Genomic DNA, 19899 nt, shown 5'->3' with positions numbered 1-19899 from the left:
TCAAACACAGAGGATAACCACAAGGCTCTGTTTGTTTCTTTAAACGCGCCATACAGGCAGCAGATCCTAATGAAATTTACATCACGAACCTCTTTCTTATTTCATTGTTTTCATGGGCATCAGAATGTGTTTACCAAAGTAAACACAAAAGGGCCATGTGAGTATTTTCAATAGTTGTCCAGATGACTGGAAGTCAATATAAATCCAGGCTACATGAAATTTTCGCTAATAGAAGCAATTGGAGTAGTGGCTGTGACTGAGTCTTGTGACTATGGACACTTCTGTTCAGGGTAGCTAATCTTTAGCTATGCTTTAAGTGGCACTAGGTGTGGGCTTTGAAGTCAGATCAACCTGGGTTTAAGTCCTGGCTTCACCACTTAGTGGCTGTGGAACTTGGGTAAGTTACCTAAATTCTCCAAGGCTTAATTTTCTCATCTACTGACTAGAGATAACACACACTTCCTAGAGTGTTTGTCAGGAGTTAAGAGAGTTAATATAAAGCACTGAGCACAGAATCTGGCACATAAGCTTTTCTAACACGACTTTCATTACTCTTTCCCTTTTATCTGAAATCCTCCACAGTATACCTTGGATGCTTTAAAAAATGCATAGATTTTGGAGTTAAAACAGTTGGTTTGTGGGGAGGATACAGCTCAGTGGTAGAGCACATGCTTAGCATGCATGAGGTCCAGGGTTCAATCCCCAGTACCTCCTCTAAAAATAAACAAAGAAACCTAATCATCTCCTCCCTCCCCCTAAAAAAAATTAAAAACAAAACAAAACAAAACCAGTCTTGGTTTGAATGCTTGCTTTACCACTTACTATTCATAAAACCTTAAGCACATTATTTTCCCTTCCTATGAATCTGTTTTACTTATCTCTAAAATAGGTATAAGAATTCCTACCCTACAGGGGTCTAGTGAAATTTAAATTATATAATGCAAAATTAAATGAGATAATACATTCATGTAAAAGTTTTTACTGAGTACCCACTGCATGCCAGGTACCGTGCTTGGCACTAGGGGACCGCGGTGATCCCGGCTTTGCAGAACTTGCAGTCTAGGGATGGAAGCAGAGGGTGAGAGGCCCTCCACATGTGGAATTACGTTAGCATAGGGCAGGTAGGGCCAGGAAAACCATCTGGAGGAAAAGAGACTTAACTGAACTGGGAAGGCATGGCCAGATGAACGAGGTGTGGAGGCAAGAGCACTGTGCACATACTGCAGGGGAGCCCAGCACCCGCCCAGAGCTGGAAGCTCTAGTGGGATTCTATATGCTCCCAGAATACAGCAGATACTTTTTTTTTTTTTTACATATACATACATGTTTGTTTTCAGATTCTTTCCCATTACAGGCTATTACAAGATATTGAATATAGTTCCCTGTGCTATAGAATATGTCCTTGTGGTTTATCTATTTTACATAGTAGTTTTTTTCATCCATTCATTCATTTGTTCCTTTTGTTCATTCATTCAATATCTATTCCAGGTATGCTAGGTGGTGAACAAAACAGATAATGTCCCCACCCTCATGGCATACACAGTGAAGTGACAGAATCAGTCAATAAACATGTAAATCAAAATTTCAGTAAAAATTGTGACAATACTATGAAGGAAACAAATAGGTTCCTTTGACAGAGGATATCAGAGCAATCTAAAGACAGGCAAGTTGCAGGGGGAGGTTCTCTGTGGGGGTGGGTTTAAGCTGAGATGTGAAACTATGTAAAGAACAAGGAGACTGGATTGGTCAGCATGTGCTCAGACCCTCCCGAGGGAAATGGCTCATCGTGTTCGTGGATCTGCAGGATGGGAGCAGGAGATCGTGGCCTGAGAGGATGTCAGAAAGGTGGGCACAGGCCAGATCACAGAGGACCACAGGCACCATGGAAGAATTGACTTTAATCTGTGTGTAGTATAAAACAAACAGAAATCACTAGAGGGTCTTATAAAGGGGGAGTATTGTCTGATTTCTAATTTTAAAAAATCATCCTGGTGTCTGTGCAGAGAGGGGATTGGACGAAAATGAAGTGTAAGGACTTGGACCGTGGGTGGTCATGGCAATTATCTGGGTGAGAGGTAATGGTCCCTTAAATGAGAACGGAGGCAGTAGAGACAGGCAGGAGGGAAGATATTTGAGATCTATCATGAAAGCATCCCACAGGACTGGATATGGGGGCAAGGGGAGGGAAGGAATTCAGGATCACTGTCAGGTATCTGGCTTGAGCAACTGTGTGCTTTGGTGGCTCTACTTACTGATGTGGGTAGAATTAAGAGAGGAGCTGGTTAAAAGGAGAAAAAATAAAGTAACTTGTACCTGCAAATCCCAAACCCCTAATTCATCTGTTGTCCCCTTTTCCCCTTTGGGAACAGTAAGTTTGTTTCCTATGTCTGAGTCTGTTTCTGCTTTGTAAATAGGTTCATTTATGTCATTTTTTAGATTCTACATATAAGTGATATCATATGGTATTTGTCTTTCTGCCTGACTTACTTCACTTAGTATGATAATCTCTAGGTCCACTCATGTTGCTGCAAATGGCATTATTTTATTTTTTATGGCTTAGTAGTATTCCATTGTATACATATCACAACTGCTTTATCCAATCATCTGTCGATGGACACTTAGGTTGCTGTACACCAGAAAGTAATACAACATTGTAAATCAACAATACTTCAACTCAAAAAAATGGGTGAAAACAAAGAGTTAGATTTGGAGCCAGTAAATCTGCCATGTCTGAGAGGCACCTGATGGAGATATAAATGGGGCAGTTGGATAAACACAAAACAGGATTTCCGAGCAGTGGTCCAGGTTAAAGATCTAAATCTAGGAGGCCTGAGCACAGATGGTACGTGAAGCCCAGGAAATGGACCTCACCCTCTGGCGAGTGAGAAGAGCAGAAAGGCAAGGTTGCACCCTGAGGAATTCTAGTTTTCAGACACAAAGAGAACTGGCCACAGAAGTAGGAAGGGAGCAAGGAAGTGTGGGGCTGAAGAAGGCCAAGCAAGAGAGGAAAGATCCCCAGAAGGCAACAACGGTTAACAGAGGGCAGTAAAGACCAAGCCAGAAAACCTGCCACTGGATCTGGTGACATGGAGGAACATGGAGGCCGCTGGAGACTCAGCACTTTCAACGTCAAATGTTAAATACCTCAGTTTCATGATGTAATTTCCAGGTAAATGAATGGGAGTGGCTCACGGCTGTATAATTAGTGAAAATCAGCCTTGAATATAGGCTGAGTCAATTTATTGGGGTGACTCTCTTGAAGTAATCAGGGTTGAGCCTTCTGACCTTCTAGCCCAGGATGGGCAGCTAATTAATTATCTGGGGATCTAAGCTGCTGAGGTGGCTACATTTTGGGGTCAAGCACTGGACCCAGAGATTGCATGTTCAACTCCAGGTTTGAGGCCCTTTGCCCAATATATCACCCTACCTAAAAAGGCAGACGGGAAACCTTCACTAGTCTACAGACCTCTACAGGGTAGGCATTCAACACATTTTTGATGAAGATGGAGAGGTCTGATGAGCATGTCTGGGGCTGAGAAGATCAGAGAGAAGAAACTAACATGTCAGGTGAAGCTTGGGGCTTTCACTCCATATTCAAAACAGTCTCACAAGTTATTACCATCCCTGTTTTTTAGCTGTAAGAAAATGGTTAAGTAGCAGAAGCTGGACTTAAATGCATGCTTGGTGGACTCTAAACTCCGCTCTGTTACGTCAGTGTTTCTCCAACTGTTTTACATCATCTTACACATATTACGTGAAAAAAGAAATGACGTGTGGTCAAAAAACTGGATAAATGCTGGGTTAAGGAAATCAAAATGCAGAACTTCTCAGAGCCTTTAATGTGTTGCTGGGCATTTTAAATCTCCAAGAGCAGTATGTTGTACGTAATTTATCCAAGTGTATTTGACCAGGGAACTTTCCATCTTTTCCTCCTCTGCTGCTGGTGCGTATCTCAGGAACTACTACTCCGCAGAACACACTTTGAGAACCCTGCACACAGCACAATATTCCCTTGTCGTGATGCTACAGATGAAAAAATTAAAATCTGGATAGTTCAAGACACTCGCTCATAGTGGCACAGCAAGGGAGATGCAAACTAAAGACCAGAATCAAAGAATCCCGGATCCTACTGCTCTACATTAAGTGTCTTTTTGCTTGAGCCAATCTTCTGTAGCTAAGAGATGCTTTAAAACTATTTACCAAGATTTACGAGGCCACAGATTTATTAAAGGTTCCTTAAGTAACTGAAAAACTGACACAGTTCTTTTGGAAAGCCATTTGGCCATATAGGTCATCGTCTTTAAAATCATTTGTATCCTTCAACCCAGCCAGCCCATTCTATGGGCTGCATCTTCAGTAAGTAACTCAGAACACAGGAAAACTGGGTGCTCAGTACTCTGATTGTTTAATGTCAGGGAAGTGGAATGTGGGCTAGTCATCATGGATAGTTTACATTTCTGCTGTGACATTAACTGGAAAAATAAGGATATAAAAACGTAAGTCAGTATGACCTCAACTGTGTTACGAAAATGAGGAATGAAAGGAAATGTAACAAAATATTAATGGTGGCAGAATTAGGGGATTTTTTTTTTATTGTATAACCTTTTCCATGTTCTCTTTAAGAGTATGCATGAAATTTTATAATCAGCAAAAAATAAACTACATTAAAAAAATTCATTGGAATGATAAGAGAACACGCTGGTCATACTGATACTAAGAGGCTGGAGCCCTATAATGACTTAATGAATGGTCCTCGTGTACCTTCTGTAGTCTTGCTTCAGCGACAGCATTACTGTGTGTGCCTCTGTCTAGACATCATGTCACAAAGCTTTTAAAACTACAGCAACACAGTGCTGCGCTGTCTAAGCTTTTGCTTCCATCCATTAATACTGTTTCCTTCCATTTTGACATCATAATGCAGTCTCTGTGGGCTTACAATGACATTATCTTGACAGTTCCATAATGAGATGCAAAACTAATGCTGGAGTCATTTTCTGCTCCCAAACCTTCACCCGGTACCTTCTCTCTCACCTTTTGATGATTAGAACCCTTGTTTTTTCCCATGTTCCTATGCTTCAAACTTATTTTAGGACAGTCTATCAGAAAAGTGATGTATGGACCAAACCTTGAGCCATTTGAATGTCCAGATACCAGGATTATTTAATTAGATTCTAACTGGAAATTAGGTTCAAATAAATTTCTAAGCAATGTCTTTCCCATAAATTGTTTTCATCCTTTCCATCCCCTTCCTCCCCTCTTCCTTCCTTCCCCCCTCTCTCCCTCCCTCTTTTTCTCCATCCCGTCCTCTCTTTCTTCTTCTTTTTTTTTTCTTTCCTAAATATTTACTGAGCACCTTCCTCCGATCTGGCACCATGGTAAGTTCTGGGAGTTCAGTAGCAAACCTACAAACAGTATAAGTACCTGCCTTCATAGAGCTTACAGTCTGGTGGAGGAGGCAGAAATTACACAAATAGCACAAGTGTGATAATTAAGTGTTGAGAAGATGTGCAGAGATTGACCAAATCATATGAAGGGAGGGATCTCATCAGTCTGGGTACTGAGGAATGTTTCCCTAGGGAACTGATGTTCACGATGAAACTGAAAGATATCTAGGAGTGAAGAGGAAGATAGCTGGATTTTTTCAGGATTAGATTTTACAGGTTGGTGTGATCCAGGGAACAGTGGGGTCCAGGAGAATTTAGGACAACGCTTAGGGTAAAATGCAAATCTTATGTCACGTGTGTTTTATCACAATAAAATTCTGGGAGGAAAAAAAAAGAACAGTAGGCCACATTATCTTTTGTTTTAAAAACAGCACATGCAATTCTTAAGGAGGAAGACAGAAACACTCAAGTATTGGAAGCACCCTCACAGCCAAGCGTCCGAAGGAAGAATCGCTGTGCATTTATGGTCGTTCCTCTCCCCTCCCACCTCCAGATAGCTTGAAGGTTTAGGGAATACATACTGTGATGTTGCCTCATGGTCTGCGGCTACAGGTACCCAGATGCCCAAATCTATGGTAATCCTGTCACAATGTGTATGTATTTCAAACCATCACATTGTACATCTTAAATATGTCATACATTTTTTTGTCAATTATGTCTCAATAAAGTTGGGAGAAAAAATTCAACATCTGGCTTCATATTGTTAAGGTATCTTCATGTCAAAAGACCTTTTTGAATTTATAATTACAAAAACTTAAATGATCACGATAAAAGTTGAAGCAGAGGTCTTTTTTTTTAACGGAGGTACTGAGGCTTGAACTCAGGACCTCATTAATGCTAAGCATGCACTCTACCACTGAGCTACACCCTCCCTCCTCTCTTCTATTTAGGAGAGCAAGTCGGGCTGTTCAGGGTTCCACCCCCGCAGCAGTTTCCTGCCAGCTGAGCAACTGGTCAGAGTGGACAGACTGCTTTCCCTGCCAAGACGCCAAGGTGAGACATTTATGACCGATCTGGGAGCATTTCACATCTGAATTGTGTGCCAGGCATTCACATGGAGGTAAGCAGTCGGGTCCATAAATCTAGAGGTCTGGGGAGAAAGGAGATCTAGAAATAGGTATTTAGAAGCCACGCACACATGGATGGTGGAACTCATTTCTGCCTCTTCTGGTTTTGTTTGTAAGACATCAAATGCCTTATGAGGCTGCAAAAGATGTGTATGTTGGGGCTTGGATGTAGAAAAGTGGCCCCACAGACACTGATCCCCAGTGGCCTCTCTGGGTCCTGGCCAGTCTATTATCCTCTAAGGAGAGTCATCTGGAAGCACTCATAGCTTAGGAACAAAATGCCAAGAGGTCCATGATCTATGTTCCTCAGAATCTCACTTTTATGGATTGAAAAGGCTGACCCATCCTATGATCAGATGTGTGTCTGTCTTGTCTATCTAAGTGGTATTAATTGGTCCAAAATGATGGGTAAACTTGATGGCATACGGAGGATGTTGGGAGCACTCTGCTCCATCAGGGAGGAGGTTAAAATTCTGTCTTTGTTCAGAATCATGGTGAAAATAAAAAGAACACTAATTTCTATTCTGTTTTATTATTATTTCAAAATCTCCGGAGACAACACATGCCTTCACTGGGTGCGCCCAGGGTGGGATGCAGCCAGGCTCCCCCTCCCCCACATGGCACACCACTGCCTGAACTGTGTCTACCAGCCTATTACTGTCAGGTCTGTGTTTAAGCTTTGATGCTGCAGTTTAGATTCTGGCTTCACACCTTACTTGCTGCGTTACTTTGGACATATCTTTTATCTTCTATGTTTCTGATTCCTCATCAATAAATGGGAGGAGAAACAGCACTTAATCAGAGTTACTGAGAGCACAACATGGGTAACGCACATGAAGTGCTTTTCGTGGCATCTGGCACAGAGTCAGTGCTCAGTGAACATTAGCTGTCCATGCCCTCCTCCCAACCCCGCTCTCACTGCCTTGAATCAAGCCCTGCTCTTCTCCCACCTGCACCCTTGCAGAGTCTGCTGATGGTCCCTCTGTCTCCAGACCCCTCCTCAGTTAGATGGGAAAGTGTGCTGTGAATGTCTGATGACCTGTTCAAAACCACAGAGTGGTGGAAACACAGCTGGGACTACGTTTATTCAACTTCAAAGGCTGAAACTCACAGTTTCGCCTCTCCCATCTCTGAGGGATGTCAAAGAACCTGAGACGTCCCGATTTAAAAATATCTAGCCCCTCAATTCTCATTCTGCTTTGACATCCTGGCTTAGCTTTCTGGGTCTGCTGAAACAAAGAGCCACAAGCTGGGTGGCTTAGATACAGCTCTGAAGGCCGGAAGTCTGGACATCAAGGCCAAGACCTGTCTGGAAGCTCTAGGGGAGAATCTGTTCTCTGCTTCTTCCAGCTGCTGGTGGCTGTCGACAGTCCTTCATTTGTGGCTGCCTTGCTCCAATCACTGCTTCTGCATCACCCCCACACCTTTCATGTGTCTCCTTTTTGTGTCTATGTGAAATCTCCCTCTGCTGTCCTAAGAACACTATGATGGCATTTAGGACCCACCTGGAGAACCCAGAGTAATTTCTCAAAATTAATGATGGCCGCAAAAACCCTTTTTCCAAATAAGGTAACATTTACAGCTTTCAAGGATTAGGATCTGATTTCTTTGTGTGACCACTATTCAACCTATTCGACATTTAAACTACATTCTAAAGCTATGTTTTTCTCTTATGCTGCAGTTTAGATAGCAGATGGCACAGGTGAATGACTTAGTTTAAATTAGAACTGAATTACTTCCTTAGTGACACAAAGACATTGTCTTTAAAGTAATCCTTAAAATAATTAAATTCTGCTATTTTTACTTTTTAAAAAATTTATTTTATTTTTTAATGGCGGTACTGGGGATTGAACCAGGACCTTGTGCGTGCTAAGCATGCACTCTTATCACTGAACTATTACCCTCCCCCAAATTCTGTTAATTATTTAATTGAAAGACCGTCGAGTTTCTTTTTATTAACTTGTTTCTTCCTCTCCGAATCACCCAAACAAAGATGTGCATTTCTGGGAAGAAACATTATCTACTGGCTAGAGAAGAAAATTATGTCTTACTGACACCACCACGAGCAGTGGCACGGAGCAGTCCCTAGGGGAATATCCGCCCCAGCCTTTCTGCAACACGATGTCTTCATTATTGGGTAACAACCTTGAAAGCAGGGAGCGGTGGGAATGAACCTCAGGTCTGCACCATCATTCCAAGCACAGAAACCACAGGAAGGATGGTAATGGCACTGATGTTCACCGTTTATTAAGTAATTTCCGTACAGCAAGGACCATGCTAAGGCTTTAAACAAATCATCTTGTTTGACTTTCACAGCCAATAGTAAGTGACAGACACCATCATCCCCCTTGCTTAGGCTGCCCATGAAGAAGCGGGATTTTAACCTTGGTCAGTCTGATTCCAAAATGCCCGTGAGCCTGACCACTTCACGCTACTCCCCCTTCCCTGAACTACATGGAGAGTAGCAGGTGATGTTAGCGGTCACCTGATCCAATTCCCACTCAGTCGTAATCCTTCTAGAGAAGCCAACAGCTGGCCACAAGAATGATAACGACACTGATAACTATTTTTACCAAGTACATACGGAACCACGTGGAGTGCCAATTTCTTCGTGTGTATTATCACTAATCTTCAGAACACTCAGCACTCCTCTTACGGAGGCGAACACTGAGGGTCACAGATGTTAAGTAATTTTCCCAGTGACACATACACAGTAGGTGGCAGAACTGGAATCCTAACCCAGCTTTAAAATGGGTTGAAATCAATCGTACGTAACCTCCCAGACCTGTGAGGATTCCATGAAACAGACTCTGGAAAGTATTTAGCCAAAAGCCAAGTACTCCATAAATAGCAGCTACCATCCCATTACTGTTACACTGGCACCTGCAGGTCTTACAACTCTGATGAACTTTTTTAACGGTGAGAAAGAGAATTGGCTCTATGTTGGCATGACGAATGCTCCTTTATTTACAGCAATGAGGGGCAGGAGTGTGGAGAGAAAATTAAAATATCTCCATAGTCCCAAATTGATCATTAACTGTAACCTCTTCTCACTGAGTTCAGAGTTTACAGACCTCTTATGGCTGTCAGTTAACTGAAAGGCAGGGAAGGCAAATGGACAAGCTTGATCCTCACTTCTCTTTGCTACCTCTGCCTCTTTGCTAATGAGCAGTCAAGTAGGCGGGAGTGGGCAAGAGGAAAGAGAGGGCAGCTGCCCTGCTCCACACGCACCCACTGGAAGCACCTGGAAAAGGATGCCTTAATGATAAGGATGCGGAAACCCCTTCTGTCTACTGAGCACCAGTAATGTGCCAGGAACAGGGCAAGGTGTGTTCTCGTACCGTCTCTCATTTAGTAGCTGTCATCACACTCATCTTACATATTAGACAACAGACACTTGGAAAAGACCAGTGACTCATGATTAGTTAGGAAGTGAATTCTGGATTTGAACCCAGATTCACCCCTGTTCTTTCAACTATAAGACGCAAGTGAAGGGATCATTAGGACTTGTGATGAGTGAGGTCAACTAGGTCAACCACCTCATTTTACAGATGTGGAAACTGAGGCACTGGTACTTTACACAGCAAGCAAGCAACAGACTCAGATCAGAGACTCAACTTCATTGCTTCTCAAATCACTGCCTTCCTACTTACTTACTAAGAGTCTTAAAGGAAAGGGCCGTGGGCTGAGCCAACGTAGGAGGCAGCAGAAAATATGGTGCGTATTGACAGTGTTTGAAGCTCTCCAGACAGCATGTTTTGTATTGTTATATGTATTTTTGAACTAGACTCTAACCTTTTTGAAAACAAGAATAGAACCTCAATATCTTGGAGTATCTTAGTGTTCAGCTTCCTCCTTACACTAGTACCTAACACGGTATACACCATGCAGAAAACAGTGTCATAAAAACATTGAGCCCAAGAATCGATATGCAGTTTTATTCTTTCTGTCCTTCCTTCAACAAGTGTTTATTCATCTGCATTCAGACTGGACACTGCGGGGTCTCAGACGATGACTCCAGAGCTCTGTTGGTCTCACTGTCTTCTGGATGGGCTCCTTCTACACAGTAGGCAAGGTGACCACTTGCTACCTACAACTCCCACCAACTTCAGTTAAAAAGAAACTATGTTTTCCAGTAGCTCTGAAAGGAGAGGCCCAAAGAGGGCTATGATGGCCCTAAAGTTGAGTCATGGACCAATCATCACAACTTGGCAGATACGGTACTCTGGGTGCCCTGGCTAGTTCATACACACACATCCCTGTGACCAAGGGGGTGACATCACCCCGACCTGAACCATCTGAGATATGTCACAAGGAAAGGGGATGCCATGACGAGGAGACGTTCTGCAAAGGAAAAGCAACATACATTTTCTAAAAGTGACTCCCATGTAACTGACCACAGATCAAGCGCCACGTGTACGAAGCCAAATAAGGCAGAGTCTTCCCTTTGCCAGTCCTAACCCCACAGGCAAATTGTTTCTAAACTAGTGAGAAAGGTAGACAAGAGGACAACCAACCACAACCTTATATGACAACTGCTAGGAGAGAAGGTAGACAGGGAACTGAGACTGCTACCTGGTTAGGTAAGAATTTCCAGAGAAGGTAAGCCATGACTCTTGAAAGATGAACAGCTACTAATCAGTTTAAAAAGTGGGGACAGAGGTCCTTCCTAGCAAGTAGAAGACCCTAGAAATGCCTTGTCCAAACCTTTCATTTGATGTTTGAGAGCCCTATTCAATAGTCCAGCTGGTGATGGTGTCAGCTCTGGCTGAAACACCACCTTTTATGAAAACTCATATCCTCAAAAGACAGCTTTCCAGGCAGCTCTCAATCATTAGACAGTGAGTGATTCCTTATGTTGAGTTGACACCTGCCTGCACAAATCTTGGATGATTGATAGACAATGAACGTGTCTGGTTCAAAATCTGATTTAGTACAGATACCGGAGCCTCTTGCAGCCAAGCAAGTTTGGGGGAGCCATCTGCAGCGGGAATATCTGGGACCAAGCCAGCTGTCACAGTCCCACAGCTTGTCTGAGGCAAGCACAGTGTGGACAGGATTTCCAGTGTAAGGAGACAGGTGAGTAGCATTTCAGCAGCGTAACAGCTGTGCCTGTCAAACTCCATGTGCAGAACAGTCATCCAGGGCCTTGCTAAGATGCAGACTCCTGAGCCCCTCCTCTAGGGATTGTGACTCTGGAGGTTTCCGATGGGGCCCATGAATCTGAATTTTAAGCCAAGCCCGCAACCCAAACGATTTTGACGCAAGTTGGTAGGAACATTTGTTGATTTAGAAAAGGTACAGTTCACTCGTTCATCCATTCACTGAATAAATATTGATTGGGCACGTATTACGGCCAGGCAGTGGGCTACCTGCTGGTGATGTAGAGATGCAAAAGTCATGTGCCTGAGCACCCTCAGAGTACCCTCGTCTCTTTGGGAGACAGACCTACAAGGGATCCATGAAAATACCATGTGATAGCCAGTATAGTGGATGCCTGAACCAGGTCCAGTGTACATACTCTCTGGCATGGGGTGCCCAAATCTGCTTTGGGGAGTCAGAGTGGGATTCAAAATGGTACCTGAGCTGAGACTTAGAAAATGAAAAAGTTTGCTAGGAGACAGAACGTGCAAAAGCACAGGGACTTAGGGATGCGTAATCAGCCTAGAGTAAGTGCTTTGGGAAGAGAGGCAGGGGATGGGCCACGTAGGTGACCTAGGGAGGTTGGACAGTGGCATTTAGAAGAGGAGACCTGGGGAGGCACTGGACATTGCAGGGCAGGGGATGACATGGCCAGACTGGCGTTTTAGAAAGATATCTGGGGCTGCGACGTGGAGTCTGAATTAGAGAGGGGAACCCCAGGGCAGAGCCTGAGTGTGGTGACTACGGGTGCAGGTCAGAAAGAGCAGGAGGAGCCCCAAAGGCCCCGGAAGCATCCGCAGCCCCTCCTCTCCCAGGTCGCTGCCTGAAACGCCACCTCGTGTGTAACGGAGACAGGGACTGCCTTGACGGCTCTGACGAGGATGACTGTGAAGACGTCAGGGTCTCAGAAAATGACTGCAGCCAGTATGAGCCGATTCCAGGATCGGAGACGGCGACCTTGGGGTGAGTCACTGCCTGCGGGCTGTCTGGGGGCAGGAGATGATTTCTCTTCAGTCTTGAGTATTAGTTTCAAGGAAAGGGGGTCTTTGTGGGGGAATTCCTCTGAAGAGCATCCTGTGAGGCAGCGCTCATGGTGCCTCTAAACATCTCAGCCTGTTCGGGCTGCTCCAGCAGAATACCACACACCAGGTGGCTTATAAATAACAGAAATTGACTTCTCACAGTTGTGAGGCTGGAATCTGAGATCAGGTGCCAGCTCGGCCAGGTGAGGGGGTTCTCTCAGGTGGCAGACTTCTCGTTGTGTCCTCACATAGTGGAAGGAGCTAGGGAGCTCTGTGGGGGCTCCTTTACAAGGGCACTAATCCCATTCATGAGGGGTCCACCCTCATAACCTAAGTACCTCCCACAGTTCTCCCTCCAGATGCCACCACATGGGGGTTAGGATTTCAACATGTGAATCCTGGGAGGGGGGCGCCAACATTCAGTCCAAAGCAGGTGGTTTGCCCAGTCTTGTCTACGTGATGCAGCTCACGTTTCCCCCTCCATGTCTCTGCCCGAGGGTCCTCCTTCACCCCTTCCCACTCTACTGCTCACCCCTCTTCCCTCAATTCCATTTCCAAGGCCCCTTTAAGATGCTACATCTTCCATGAAGGCTTCCCTGATATCCCAAAAAGAGAGCTCATCTCTGACCCACGTGCTCCTTCCAGTGGCCCTGGTCATGCTATGCTTTGCACTCGGTTGCCGATAGAGCCAAGGCTAACACTGCGACCCAGGGCAGAGGAAGTGGGCTCTGGGCTGAGGTGGGGTGGGGCTTGAATCTCCACTGCTGACTTACCCCTCTCGGGCCACAGTGTCTCTGGCGAGATTCAGTCAGCTCTGACTCTAACTTTACCTCACTGTGTATCTAACATTCAGGTTCAGTCTCTTGCACACATCACACTCCCTTCTTCTGAGACTTTAAATAAAGTTAGCTCCTTCTTTCCGGAATGTCCTTCCCTATATTCCTAACTGGTTAACTTTTTAACCTAGTGTTATGTACTGAATTCTATCCGTCTAAAATTCATACGTGGAAGCCCTAACCCCCAGTGTGACTGTATTTGGAGACAAGACCTTCAGAGAGCTAATTAAGGTCAAACAAGGTCATGAGGGTGGGGCCCTAATCCAATTAGGACTGGTGTCCTTTTAAGAGGAGGAGGCAGCACCAGAGAGCTCTCTCTCACCGGTCACCAGGTGTGCCAAGAAGGGGCGATGTGAGGACACGGCGAAAAGGTGGCTGCCTGCAACCCAGGGAGATAGGCCTCATCAGAAACCAAGCCCCATGGCATTTTGCTCTTAAGACTCCCAGCCTCCAGACCTGTGAGAACATAAACGTCTATTCTTTGAGTCACCCGGGCTGTGGTATTTTGCTGTGACAGCCCAGCTAAGACACCTAGGGATCACCTCCTCTAGCTCGTCTTTTTGACATCCCCTCCCCTCCTCTTGACGCTGACTAGGCTGGCTTAGTCCCCCTCCCACTGCCTCCAGTGTCCCTGTGCGTCCTGCTCTCCCAGCACTTACCCAACAGGGCAGAGACACCTGTTCCCCAGGCTGAGGGGTCCTTATCACCTCTGCTCCTCCAGCATCCAGTACAAGGCCGAGCTCATAGTGACACATGACATTGGTAGTTCCTTGACCAACACTTTGTCTTGGCCTTGGGCCTGTTCTCTGACTTGAACCTAAACTCTTTGATGGCAGAGGCTGCTCTGGTTTGTCTTTTTTATTTCCCCAGCCCTTAGGTCAGAGTTTTCCTTGCATAGCCTCTCACTGAGTACTGGGTGAAGTGAAGCAAGTCAATATGAACAGCTGGATCTTTACAGAGGAGGAAACGGAGAGGTAGAAATCATCACACAGTGACCTGGCCATGTGGCAGCCCACGTAGGGCAAGTGTGGGTTCTAAGAAACGCTGCTGTCCTTCATTAAGGTTTAATTACGTTGAGATCACAGCGCATCTACCAGACAGGACAGAATCCCTTAAGTGCATGTAGACACACACATATGAAAGGGCGATCCAATTCCTGTTTTCTTTTAGACCAATAATATTAATTCTCTTGGACTGCCATGACAAAGCGCCACAACCTAGGTGGCTTGGCAGTAGAAACATGTTTTCTCAGGAGCTCAAGTCAGGAGATGAAGGTTGTTTTTTCGGAGACCTCGCTCCTTGGCTTGTAGACGGCTGCCTTCTCTCCCTGCCTTCAAATGGCCTTCCCTCTGTTCTAACTTCTTCTTCTTGAAGGACACTAGTCATACTGCATGAGGGCCCTCCTTAATAACTTCCTTTTAACTTAGTTACTTCTTTCAGGATCCTATCACCAAGATAGTCAAATTCTGAGGTTTGGGGAGTCAGAACTTCAACATACGAATATTGGGAGGACGTAACGGCCTCTAACATCAATAAAAGGGGATTCTTGCTAATTTTGAAATGAACAGAGTGCAAGCATGAACTACTGAGGTGCTGACGTGGAAAACAACTCCCCCCTTATAAGGACAAAGAGATCACAGACCAGGACCCGGCTCTGGAATGAGTCAGTCAAGAGCATCTCAAATGTACTTGCCGGGTCACGTGCTTTGCCCAGAGAACACTGAAACCAGCAGAACAGCCCCTCCTCCACCCCCAGCAGCTGCCATTATGGCGGGTTTTCTATTCATCTCCAGATCTCAGAGGCCCTTCCTGATATCTTTTTTTTTTTTCTAATTTAGGCATTTCCCAGTTTTTAATTTTTATTTATTGTTACAGAGGTAACACACGTTGGAGGTAAAAACTGAAAGTCTTCCTTCACCATCCTCCACCTGCCCCAGCCACTCACCCTGTCTTCCCTCCCCACAGCTGACCCTCGTTAGCGGCTGGGCACAGGTACCTTCAGTTTGTGGGAAAATGCACTGAGGCCATAACGTTGTATGGAGAGTATGCCTCTCACGTGTATTGTGCATTACAGACATAAGTATATTTTACATAAATGTGACTGTACTCTACATACTGTCTATAACTTGCTTTTTTCACCTATAATACATTTTGAAGATTTCCCCCTGCCCCATATCTTCTATTGTCTTTTCATAGCAACATGGTGTTTCATAACAGGGATCAGCAAACTATGTCCTGAAGGCCAAATTCAGCCTGCTGTCTGTTTTTAAATAAAGTTTTATTGAAACACAGCTGTTGCCTGACAATGGAAGAGTTGAGCAGTTACAACAGAAACTGATAGAGCCTGCAAGGTCTAAAGTGTTTACTATCTGGCCCTTAATTTAAAAAAAAAAAATTGCAATTCTTATCCTATATATGGTATAACTATATGATATTTTACATAAATATCTCCTATTAAAAGATAGATTATTTCCCATTTTTTCCTCTTATAAACAAAGCTGCAATGACCATTCTCATACACATATTTTTGCAAACGTGTGAATATTTCTGCACAGTACATTTCTAAAAAGTGGAATTTCTCTGACTCTGTCTTTTAATTTTCACTGAGGCTTCTGCAATCAGATTTTCCAAATATACGTAGGCTTTACTTATGCTTAGAGGTTACAGTACAATCTTAGGGCTATCATTCTTTTGAGTTCTTCTTTCATGCATTAGAGAGCCTGTATGTATAAGCTACAGGCAGAAACGTGTTCCATAGGGTGAAAGATAGAAACTTAAGGGTAAAGAAAAAGAACCCAGATTGTAGTGTCAAAAAAAAAATATATATATATATAGGCAAATAGTCCAGCTGTGACTATAGGCAAGTTACTTACTTTTTCTGAGCTTCAATTTTTGCATTTGCAAAATTGTCATGAGGTTGAAAGCTAATGTATGCTAAACGTCTGGTAGAGTGTGTATTCAATTCATCATACCTGTTATTACATCACTTCCACTAGTACGAAGGAAGAGATGGAGAAAGAAGAGAAGAGGAAGTTAACTTACACTGAGTTTCTACCACACACCAGGTGCTCTATCCTTATCCATTTACTCCTGCGAAGTAGGGTTTCTTCAGTTTTTCCCCTGCTCACCTGCCTTTATGCCTTTTCATGGAGGACATAAATAAACACAACAAATTCTATGCCAGAGGCAATCACTGAATGTCACGGGAACACAGAGGAGGGACAATCATCTTCACAGGATAATCAAAGAAGGCAATACGGAGGAGGCGACACTTGAGTTGGGTCTTAAAGGCTGAGTAGGAGTCTGAGAGGCAAAGACAAGCAGTAACTGTACTATCTACAGCCTAAGAGGCTGAGATCGTTAGGTCTTAGAACTCTTAGCTGACTCTCCATGTTCTTATTCAGTTAACTTTCCCTTTTTAGGAAATTAAAGCTTTCTTTCACCTGTTTAATGTTATTTTTACCTGAATATGGTTACACTGTCCATGACCTAAAACAGAGAACTTGGGCAGATAGATGTGAAATGCCTCAGAGACGGAAGTATGGGGGAGTATTTTGGGAAGGGTACTGGACCAGGGGAAAAGAAGTATTACTAAGTGCCTAATATCTACTGTCAATTCACTTCTGTTTCACTTTAATTACTGCCATTTGGACTTCATAAAAACCATGAGAGGTAGTTTTACTATGTCCCATTCTTCAAATGAGGAAACTGAGCTTCAGAAAGCTCCTAGAATGTGTCCAAAGTCACACAGCTAGTAAACGATAGAGCTGGAAATCCATCCTGCCTGGAAGACGACAGCCTTTCTGAGGATTAGATCCTCAGCTAGGACTATGAATTTACACCCACTATTTCAAGCCTATTTTTCAGCCCTTTTCTGAAAAAATAATAACAAAAACAACAATAGCAACATTTTTTAGTACTTTATATATGCTAAGTACTGTTATGACTCCTTTACATGTTTTAATTTATGTTTACCTCTGTGAGGGCAGCAGTATTAGCTGCTTTTTACAAACGACTAAACTTGAGGCACAGAGAGGTTAAGTGATCTGCCCAACGTAACACAGCTAGATGTGGCAGAGATAGGAAATGGGTCCAGACTGTCTGGCTCCTGTGCTTAGACTCTTGATAATGTGCATATTCTTCTTTGATTTATTCAACAAATACTGAGGGATGCCTCCTACATGGGAGCTCTGTTCTAGATGCTGAGCGGAGCTGGAGCTGTCTGGCTGATCTGGTTCAAGGGAACCTGGGGGTCCAGGCCCAGTCCACTCAGTCTCCTACTGTTACTCAAAGTGGCCCTTAAGGTAGTTCAAGGAACCCTGTGGCTCTGCAAAGCAGTTTGAGAAACCACTGCTCAGACCACCAGCTACATCATCTGCTAGAGGGTATTTCATGCTCTCTTTGCTTTTCCAATGCTCTCTCCCAGAAGCTGACTGCCTTTTCAATTTAGATATAACATCCTGACCCAGGAAGAGGCTCAGAGTGTGTACGATGCCAGTTATTATGGGGGCCAGTGTGAGACCGTTTACAACGGGGAGTGGAGGGAGCTTCGCTATGACTCTGCCTGTGAACGTCTCTACTATGGAGATGACGAGAAGTACTTCCGGAAACCCTACAACTTCTTGAAGTACCACTTTGAAGTAAGTCTCAACAGGGGTGCTCCCAGGCCACTGTTGGTGGGGAGTGAGGGGAAGCCTGTCGGGGGAGACAGAGGCCTTACTTTGGGAGACCTGATTTCCTGTAGGGCTGGCGGGTGGCTGCAGGTCCCGCTGCACCTGCCCCCACACTTGCTCGGTGCTGACGAGCCAAGGGTGGGACCGGTGAGCTGCATCCTGTGAAGGGGACCCGCCCACTAGATCTCGGTGGGCGATCTGGTCCAAAATCAGTAAAATAGATTCAGGGCCCTATTTTCTGGGCCGCGTCTATCGCTAGGCTGTGGCTCTTTCAGAATAGAAGTGTATCGGACCTTGAGCAGCTCACTGACCCCACCTGGACTCAGTCTCCTAAGATATAAAGTAGGGGCAGAGCAGAAGGTGGCTGGGGGTTCCGAGAACTACGACCCTGCTTCACCGAGAGCAGGTCCTCACTGATGACTTTCATCTCTCGGCCTTCTGTACATGGTTTTGCTTGAAGAAAGGGTTCTGCTGTTAAAAGTACTTGAAAACTGCTGATGATCCCTAAGACTCTCCCTACCTCTAAAATTCCGTGGTCTCCTGGCCACCATGGAACTTTGGTCAGCTCCAGAGCCTGTTGCTGACCATTCATTTCTTTACCCCTCACCCTCTAGGGGAGCCAGCCACACAGCAACCTTCACTGTGATCTACTTCCACACAAATTCTCCCACTGAATCCTCATAACAGGACAATAGGATGGATATTATCACTGACCCTTCTTAGATATTAAAAGACCCCAGAGACTTAGTGGGACAAAGTGTCAGGTCCAGTAGGCGGCAGAGACAAGATTCACATCTAGGTCTACCTGAACTAAGCCTGACTATACATCATTTAGAAGGGAGGATAGATTATGTAAATTATATCTCTGTATCATACACATTCTATCTATATAGAGAGAGGATACGATTCCAGGACTCTGAACAATTATCTAGTCACACTCCTCCTCCCTCAAGTTTCTCAAGAGAAAAATATTGACAGAGGATAAAACCAGGCTTATGAAGTCTGTTTTTAAGAAGTTGACTCTCACTATTTATAATAGCCAAGACATGGACGCAATCTAGGTGTCCACTGACAGATGACTGGATAAAGAAGATGGAGGGTATGTGTGTGTGTGTAATATATATATAATATATATGAGATGAAATATTACTCTGTCATGAAAAAGAATAAAACAATGCCATTTGCAGCAATATGGACAGACCTAGAGATTATCATACTAAGTGAAGTAAGTCAGACAGAGAAAGACAACTATCAAGTGATATCACTTATATGTGAAATCTAAAAAAATGATAAAAATGAACTTACTTATAAAACAGAAACAGATCCACAGACATAGAAAGTAAGCTTATGGTTACCAAAGGGGGAAAAGGGGTTGGAGGGATAAATTAGGAGTTTGGAGTTAGCAGATACACACTACTGTATATAAAATAGATAAACAACAAGGACCTACTGTATAGCACAGGGAACTACATTCAATATCTTGTAATACCCTGTAATGGAAAAGAATCTGAAACTATACACCTGAAACTAACACAATATTGTAAATCAACTATAGTTAAATAGAAAAAAAAAAAAAAAAGGAAGTTGGCTCTCCGCACCCCACTTCCACTTTGGCCATCAGGTCTACGGTAAACTGAGCTGGACGACACAAACAATGACATTTTCCTAGCCTCGAGGACAGACTAGGTTATGCTGTGGCAGTGAAGGATTCTGAA

General features: G+C 44.1%; 1 protein-coding gene and 1 long non-coding RNA gene across 2 annotated transcripts in view; one reads left to right on the top strand and one right to left on the bottom strand.

Annotated features, from left to right (window-relative positions):
- Positions 1-19899, top strand: part of C8A (complement C8 alpha chain) — a 57834-nt gene that overhangs the window by 4569 nt on the left and 33366 nt on the right. Inside the window, exons 2-5 of the mRNA XM_010984579.3 lie at positions 6335-6437; positions 11446-11590; positions 12469-12616; positions 17962-18151. Coding sequence (XP_010982881.3) covers positions 6335-6437; positions 11446-11590; positions 12469-12616; positions 17962-18151 — 586 coding nt within the window. The remainder of the gene's footprint in view (positions 1-6334; positions 6438-11445; positions 11591-12468; positions 12617-17961; positions 18152-19899) is intronic.
- Positions 1-19899, bottom strand: part of LOC116156880 (uncharacterized) — a 53190-nt gene that overhangs the window by 14451 nt on the left and 18840 nt on the right. The gene's annotated exons all lie outside the window — the stretch shown is intronic.

This window comes from Camelus dromedarius, chromosome 14, assembly GCF_036321535.1.
Source record: "Camelus dromedarius isolate mCamDro1 chromosome 14, mCamDro1.pat, whole genome shotgun sequence".
Classification (NCBI taxonomy): Eukaryota; Metazoa; Chordata; class Mammalia; order Artiodactyla; family Camelidae; genus Camelus; species Camelus dromedarius.
Note: the sequence above shows the minus strand (reverse complement) of the source record. Positions and strands in the feature narration are given on the sequence as shown.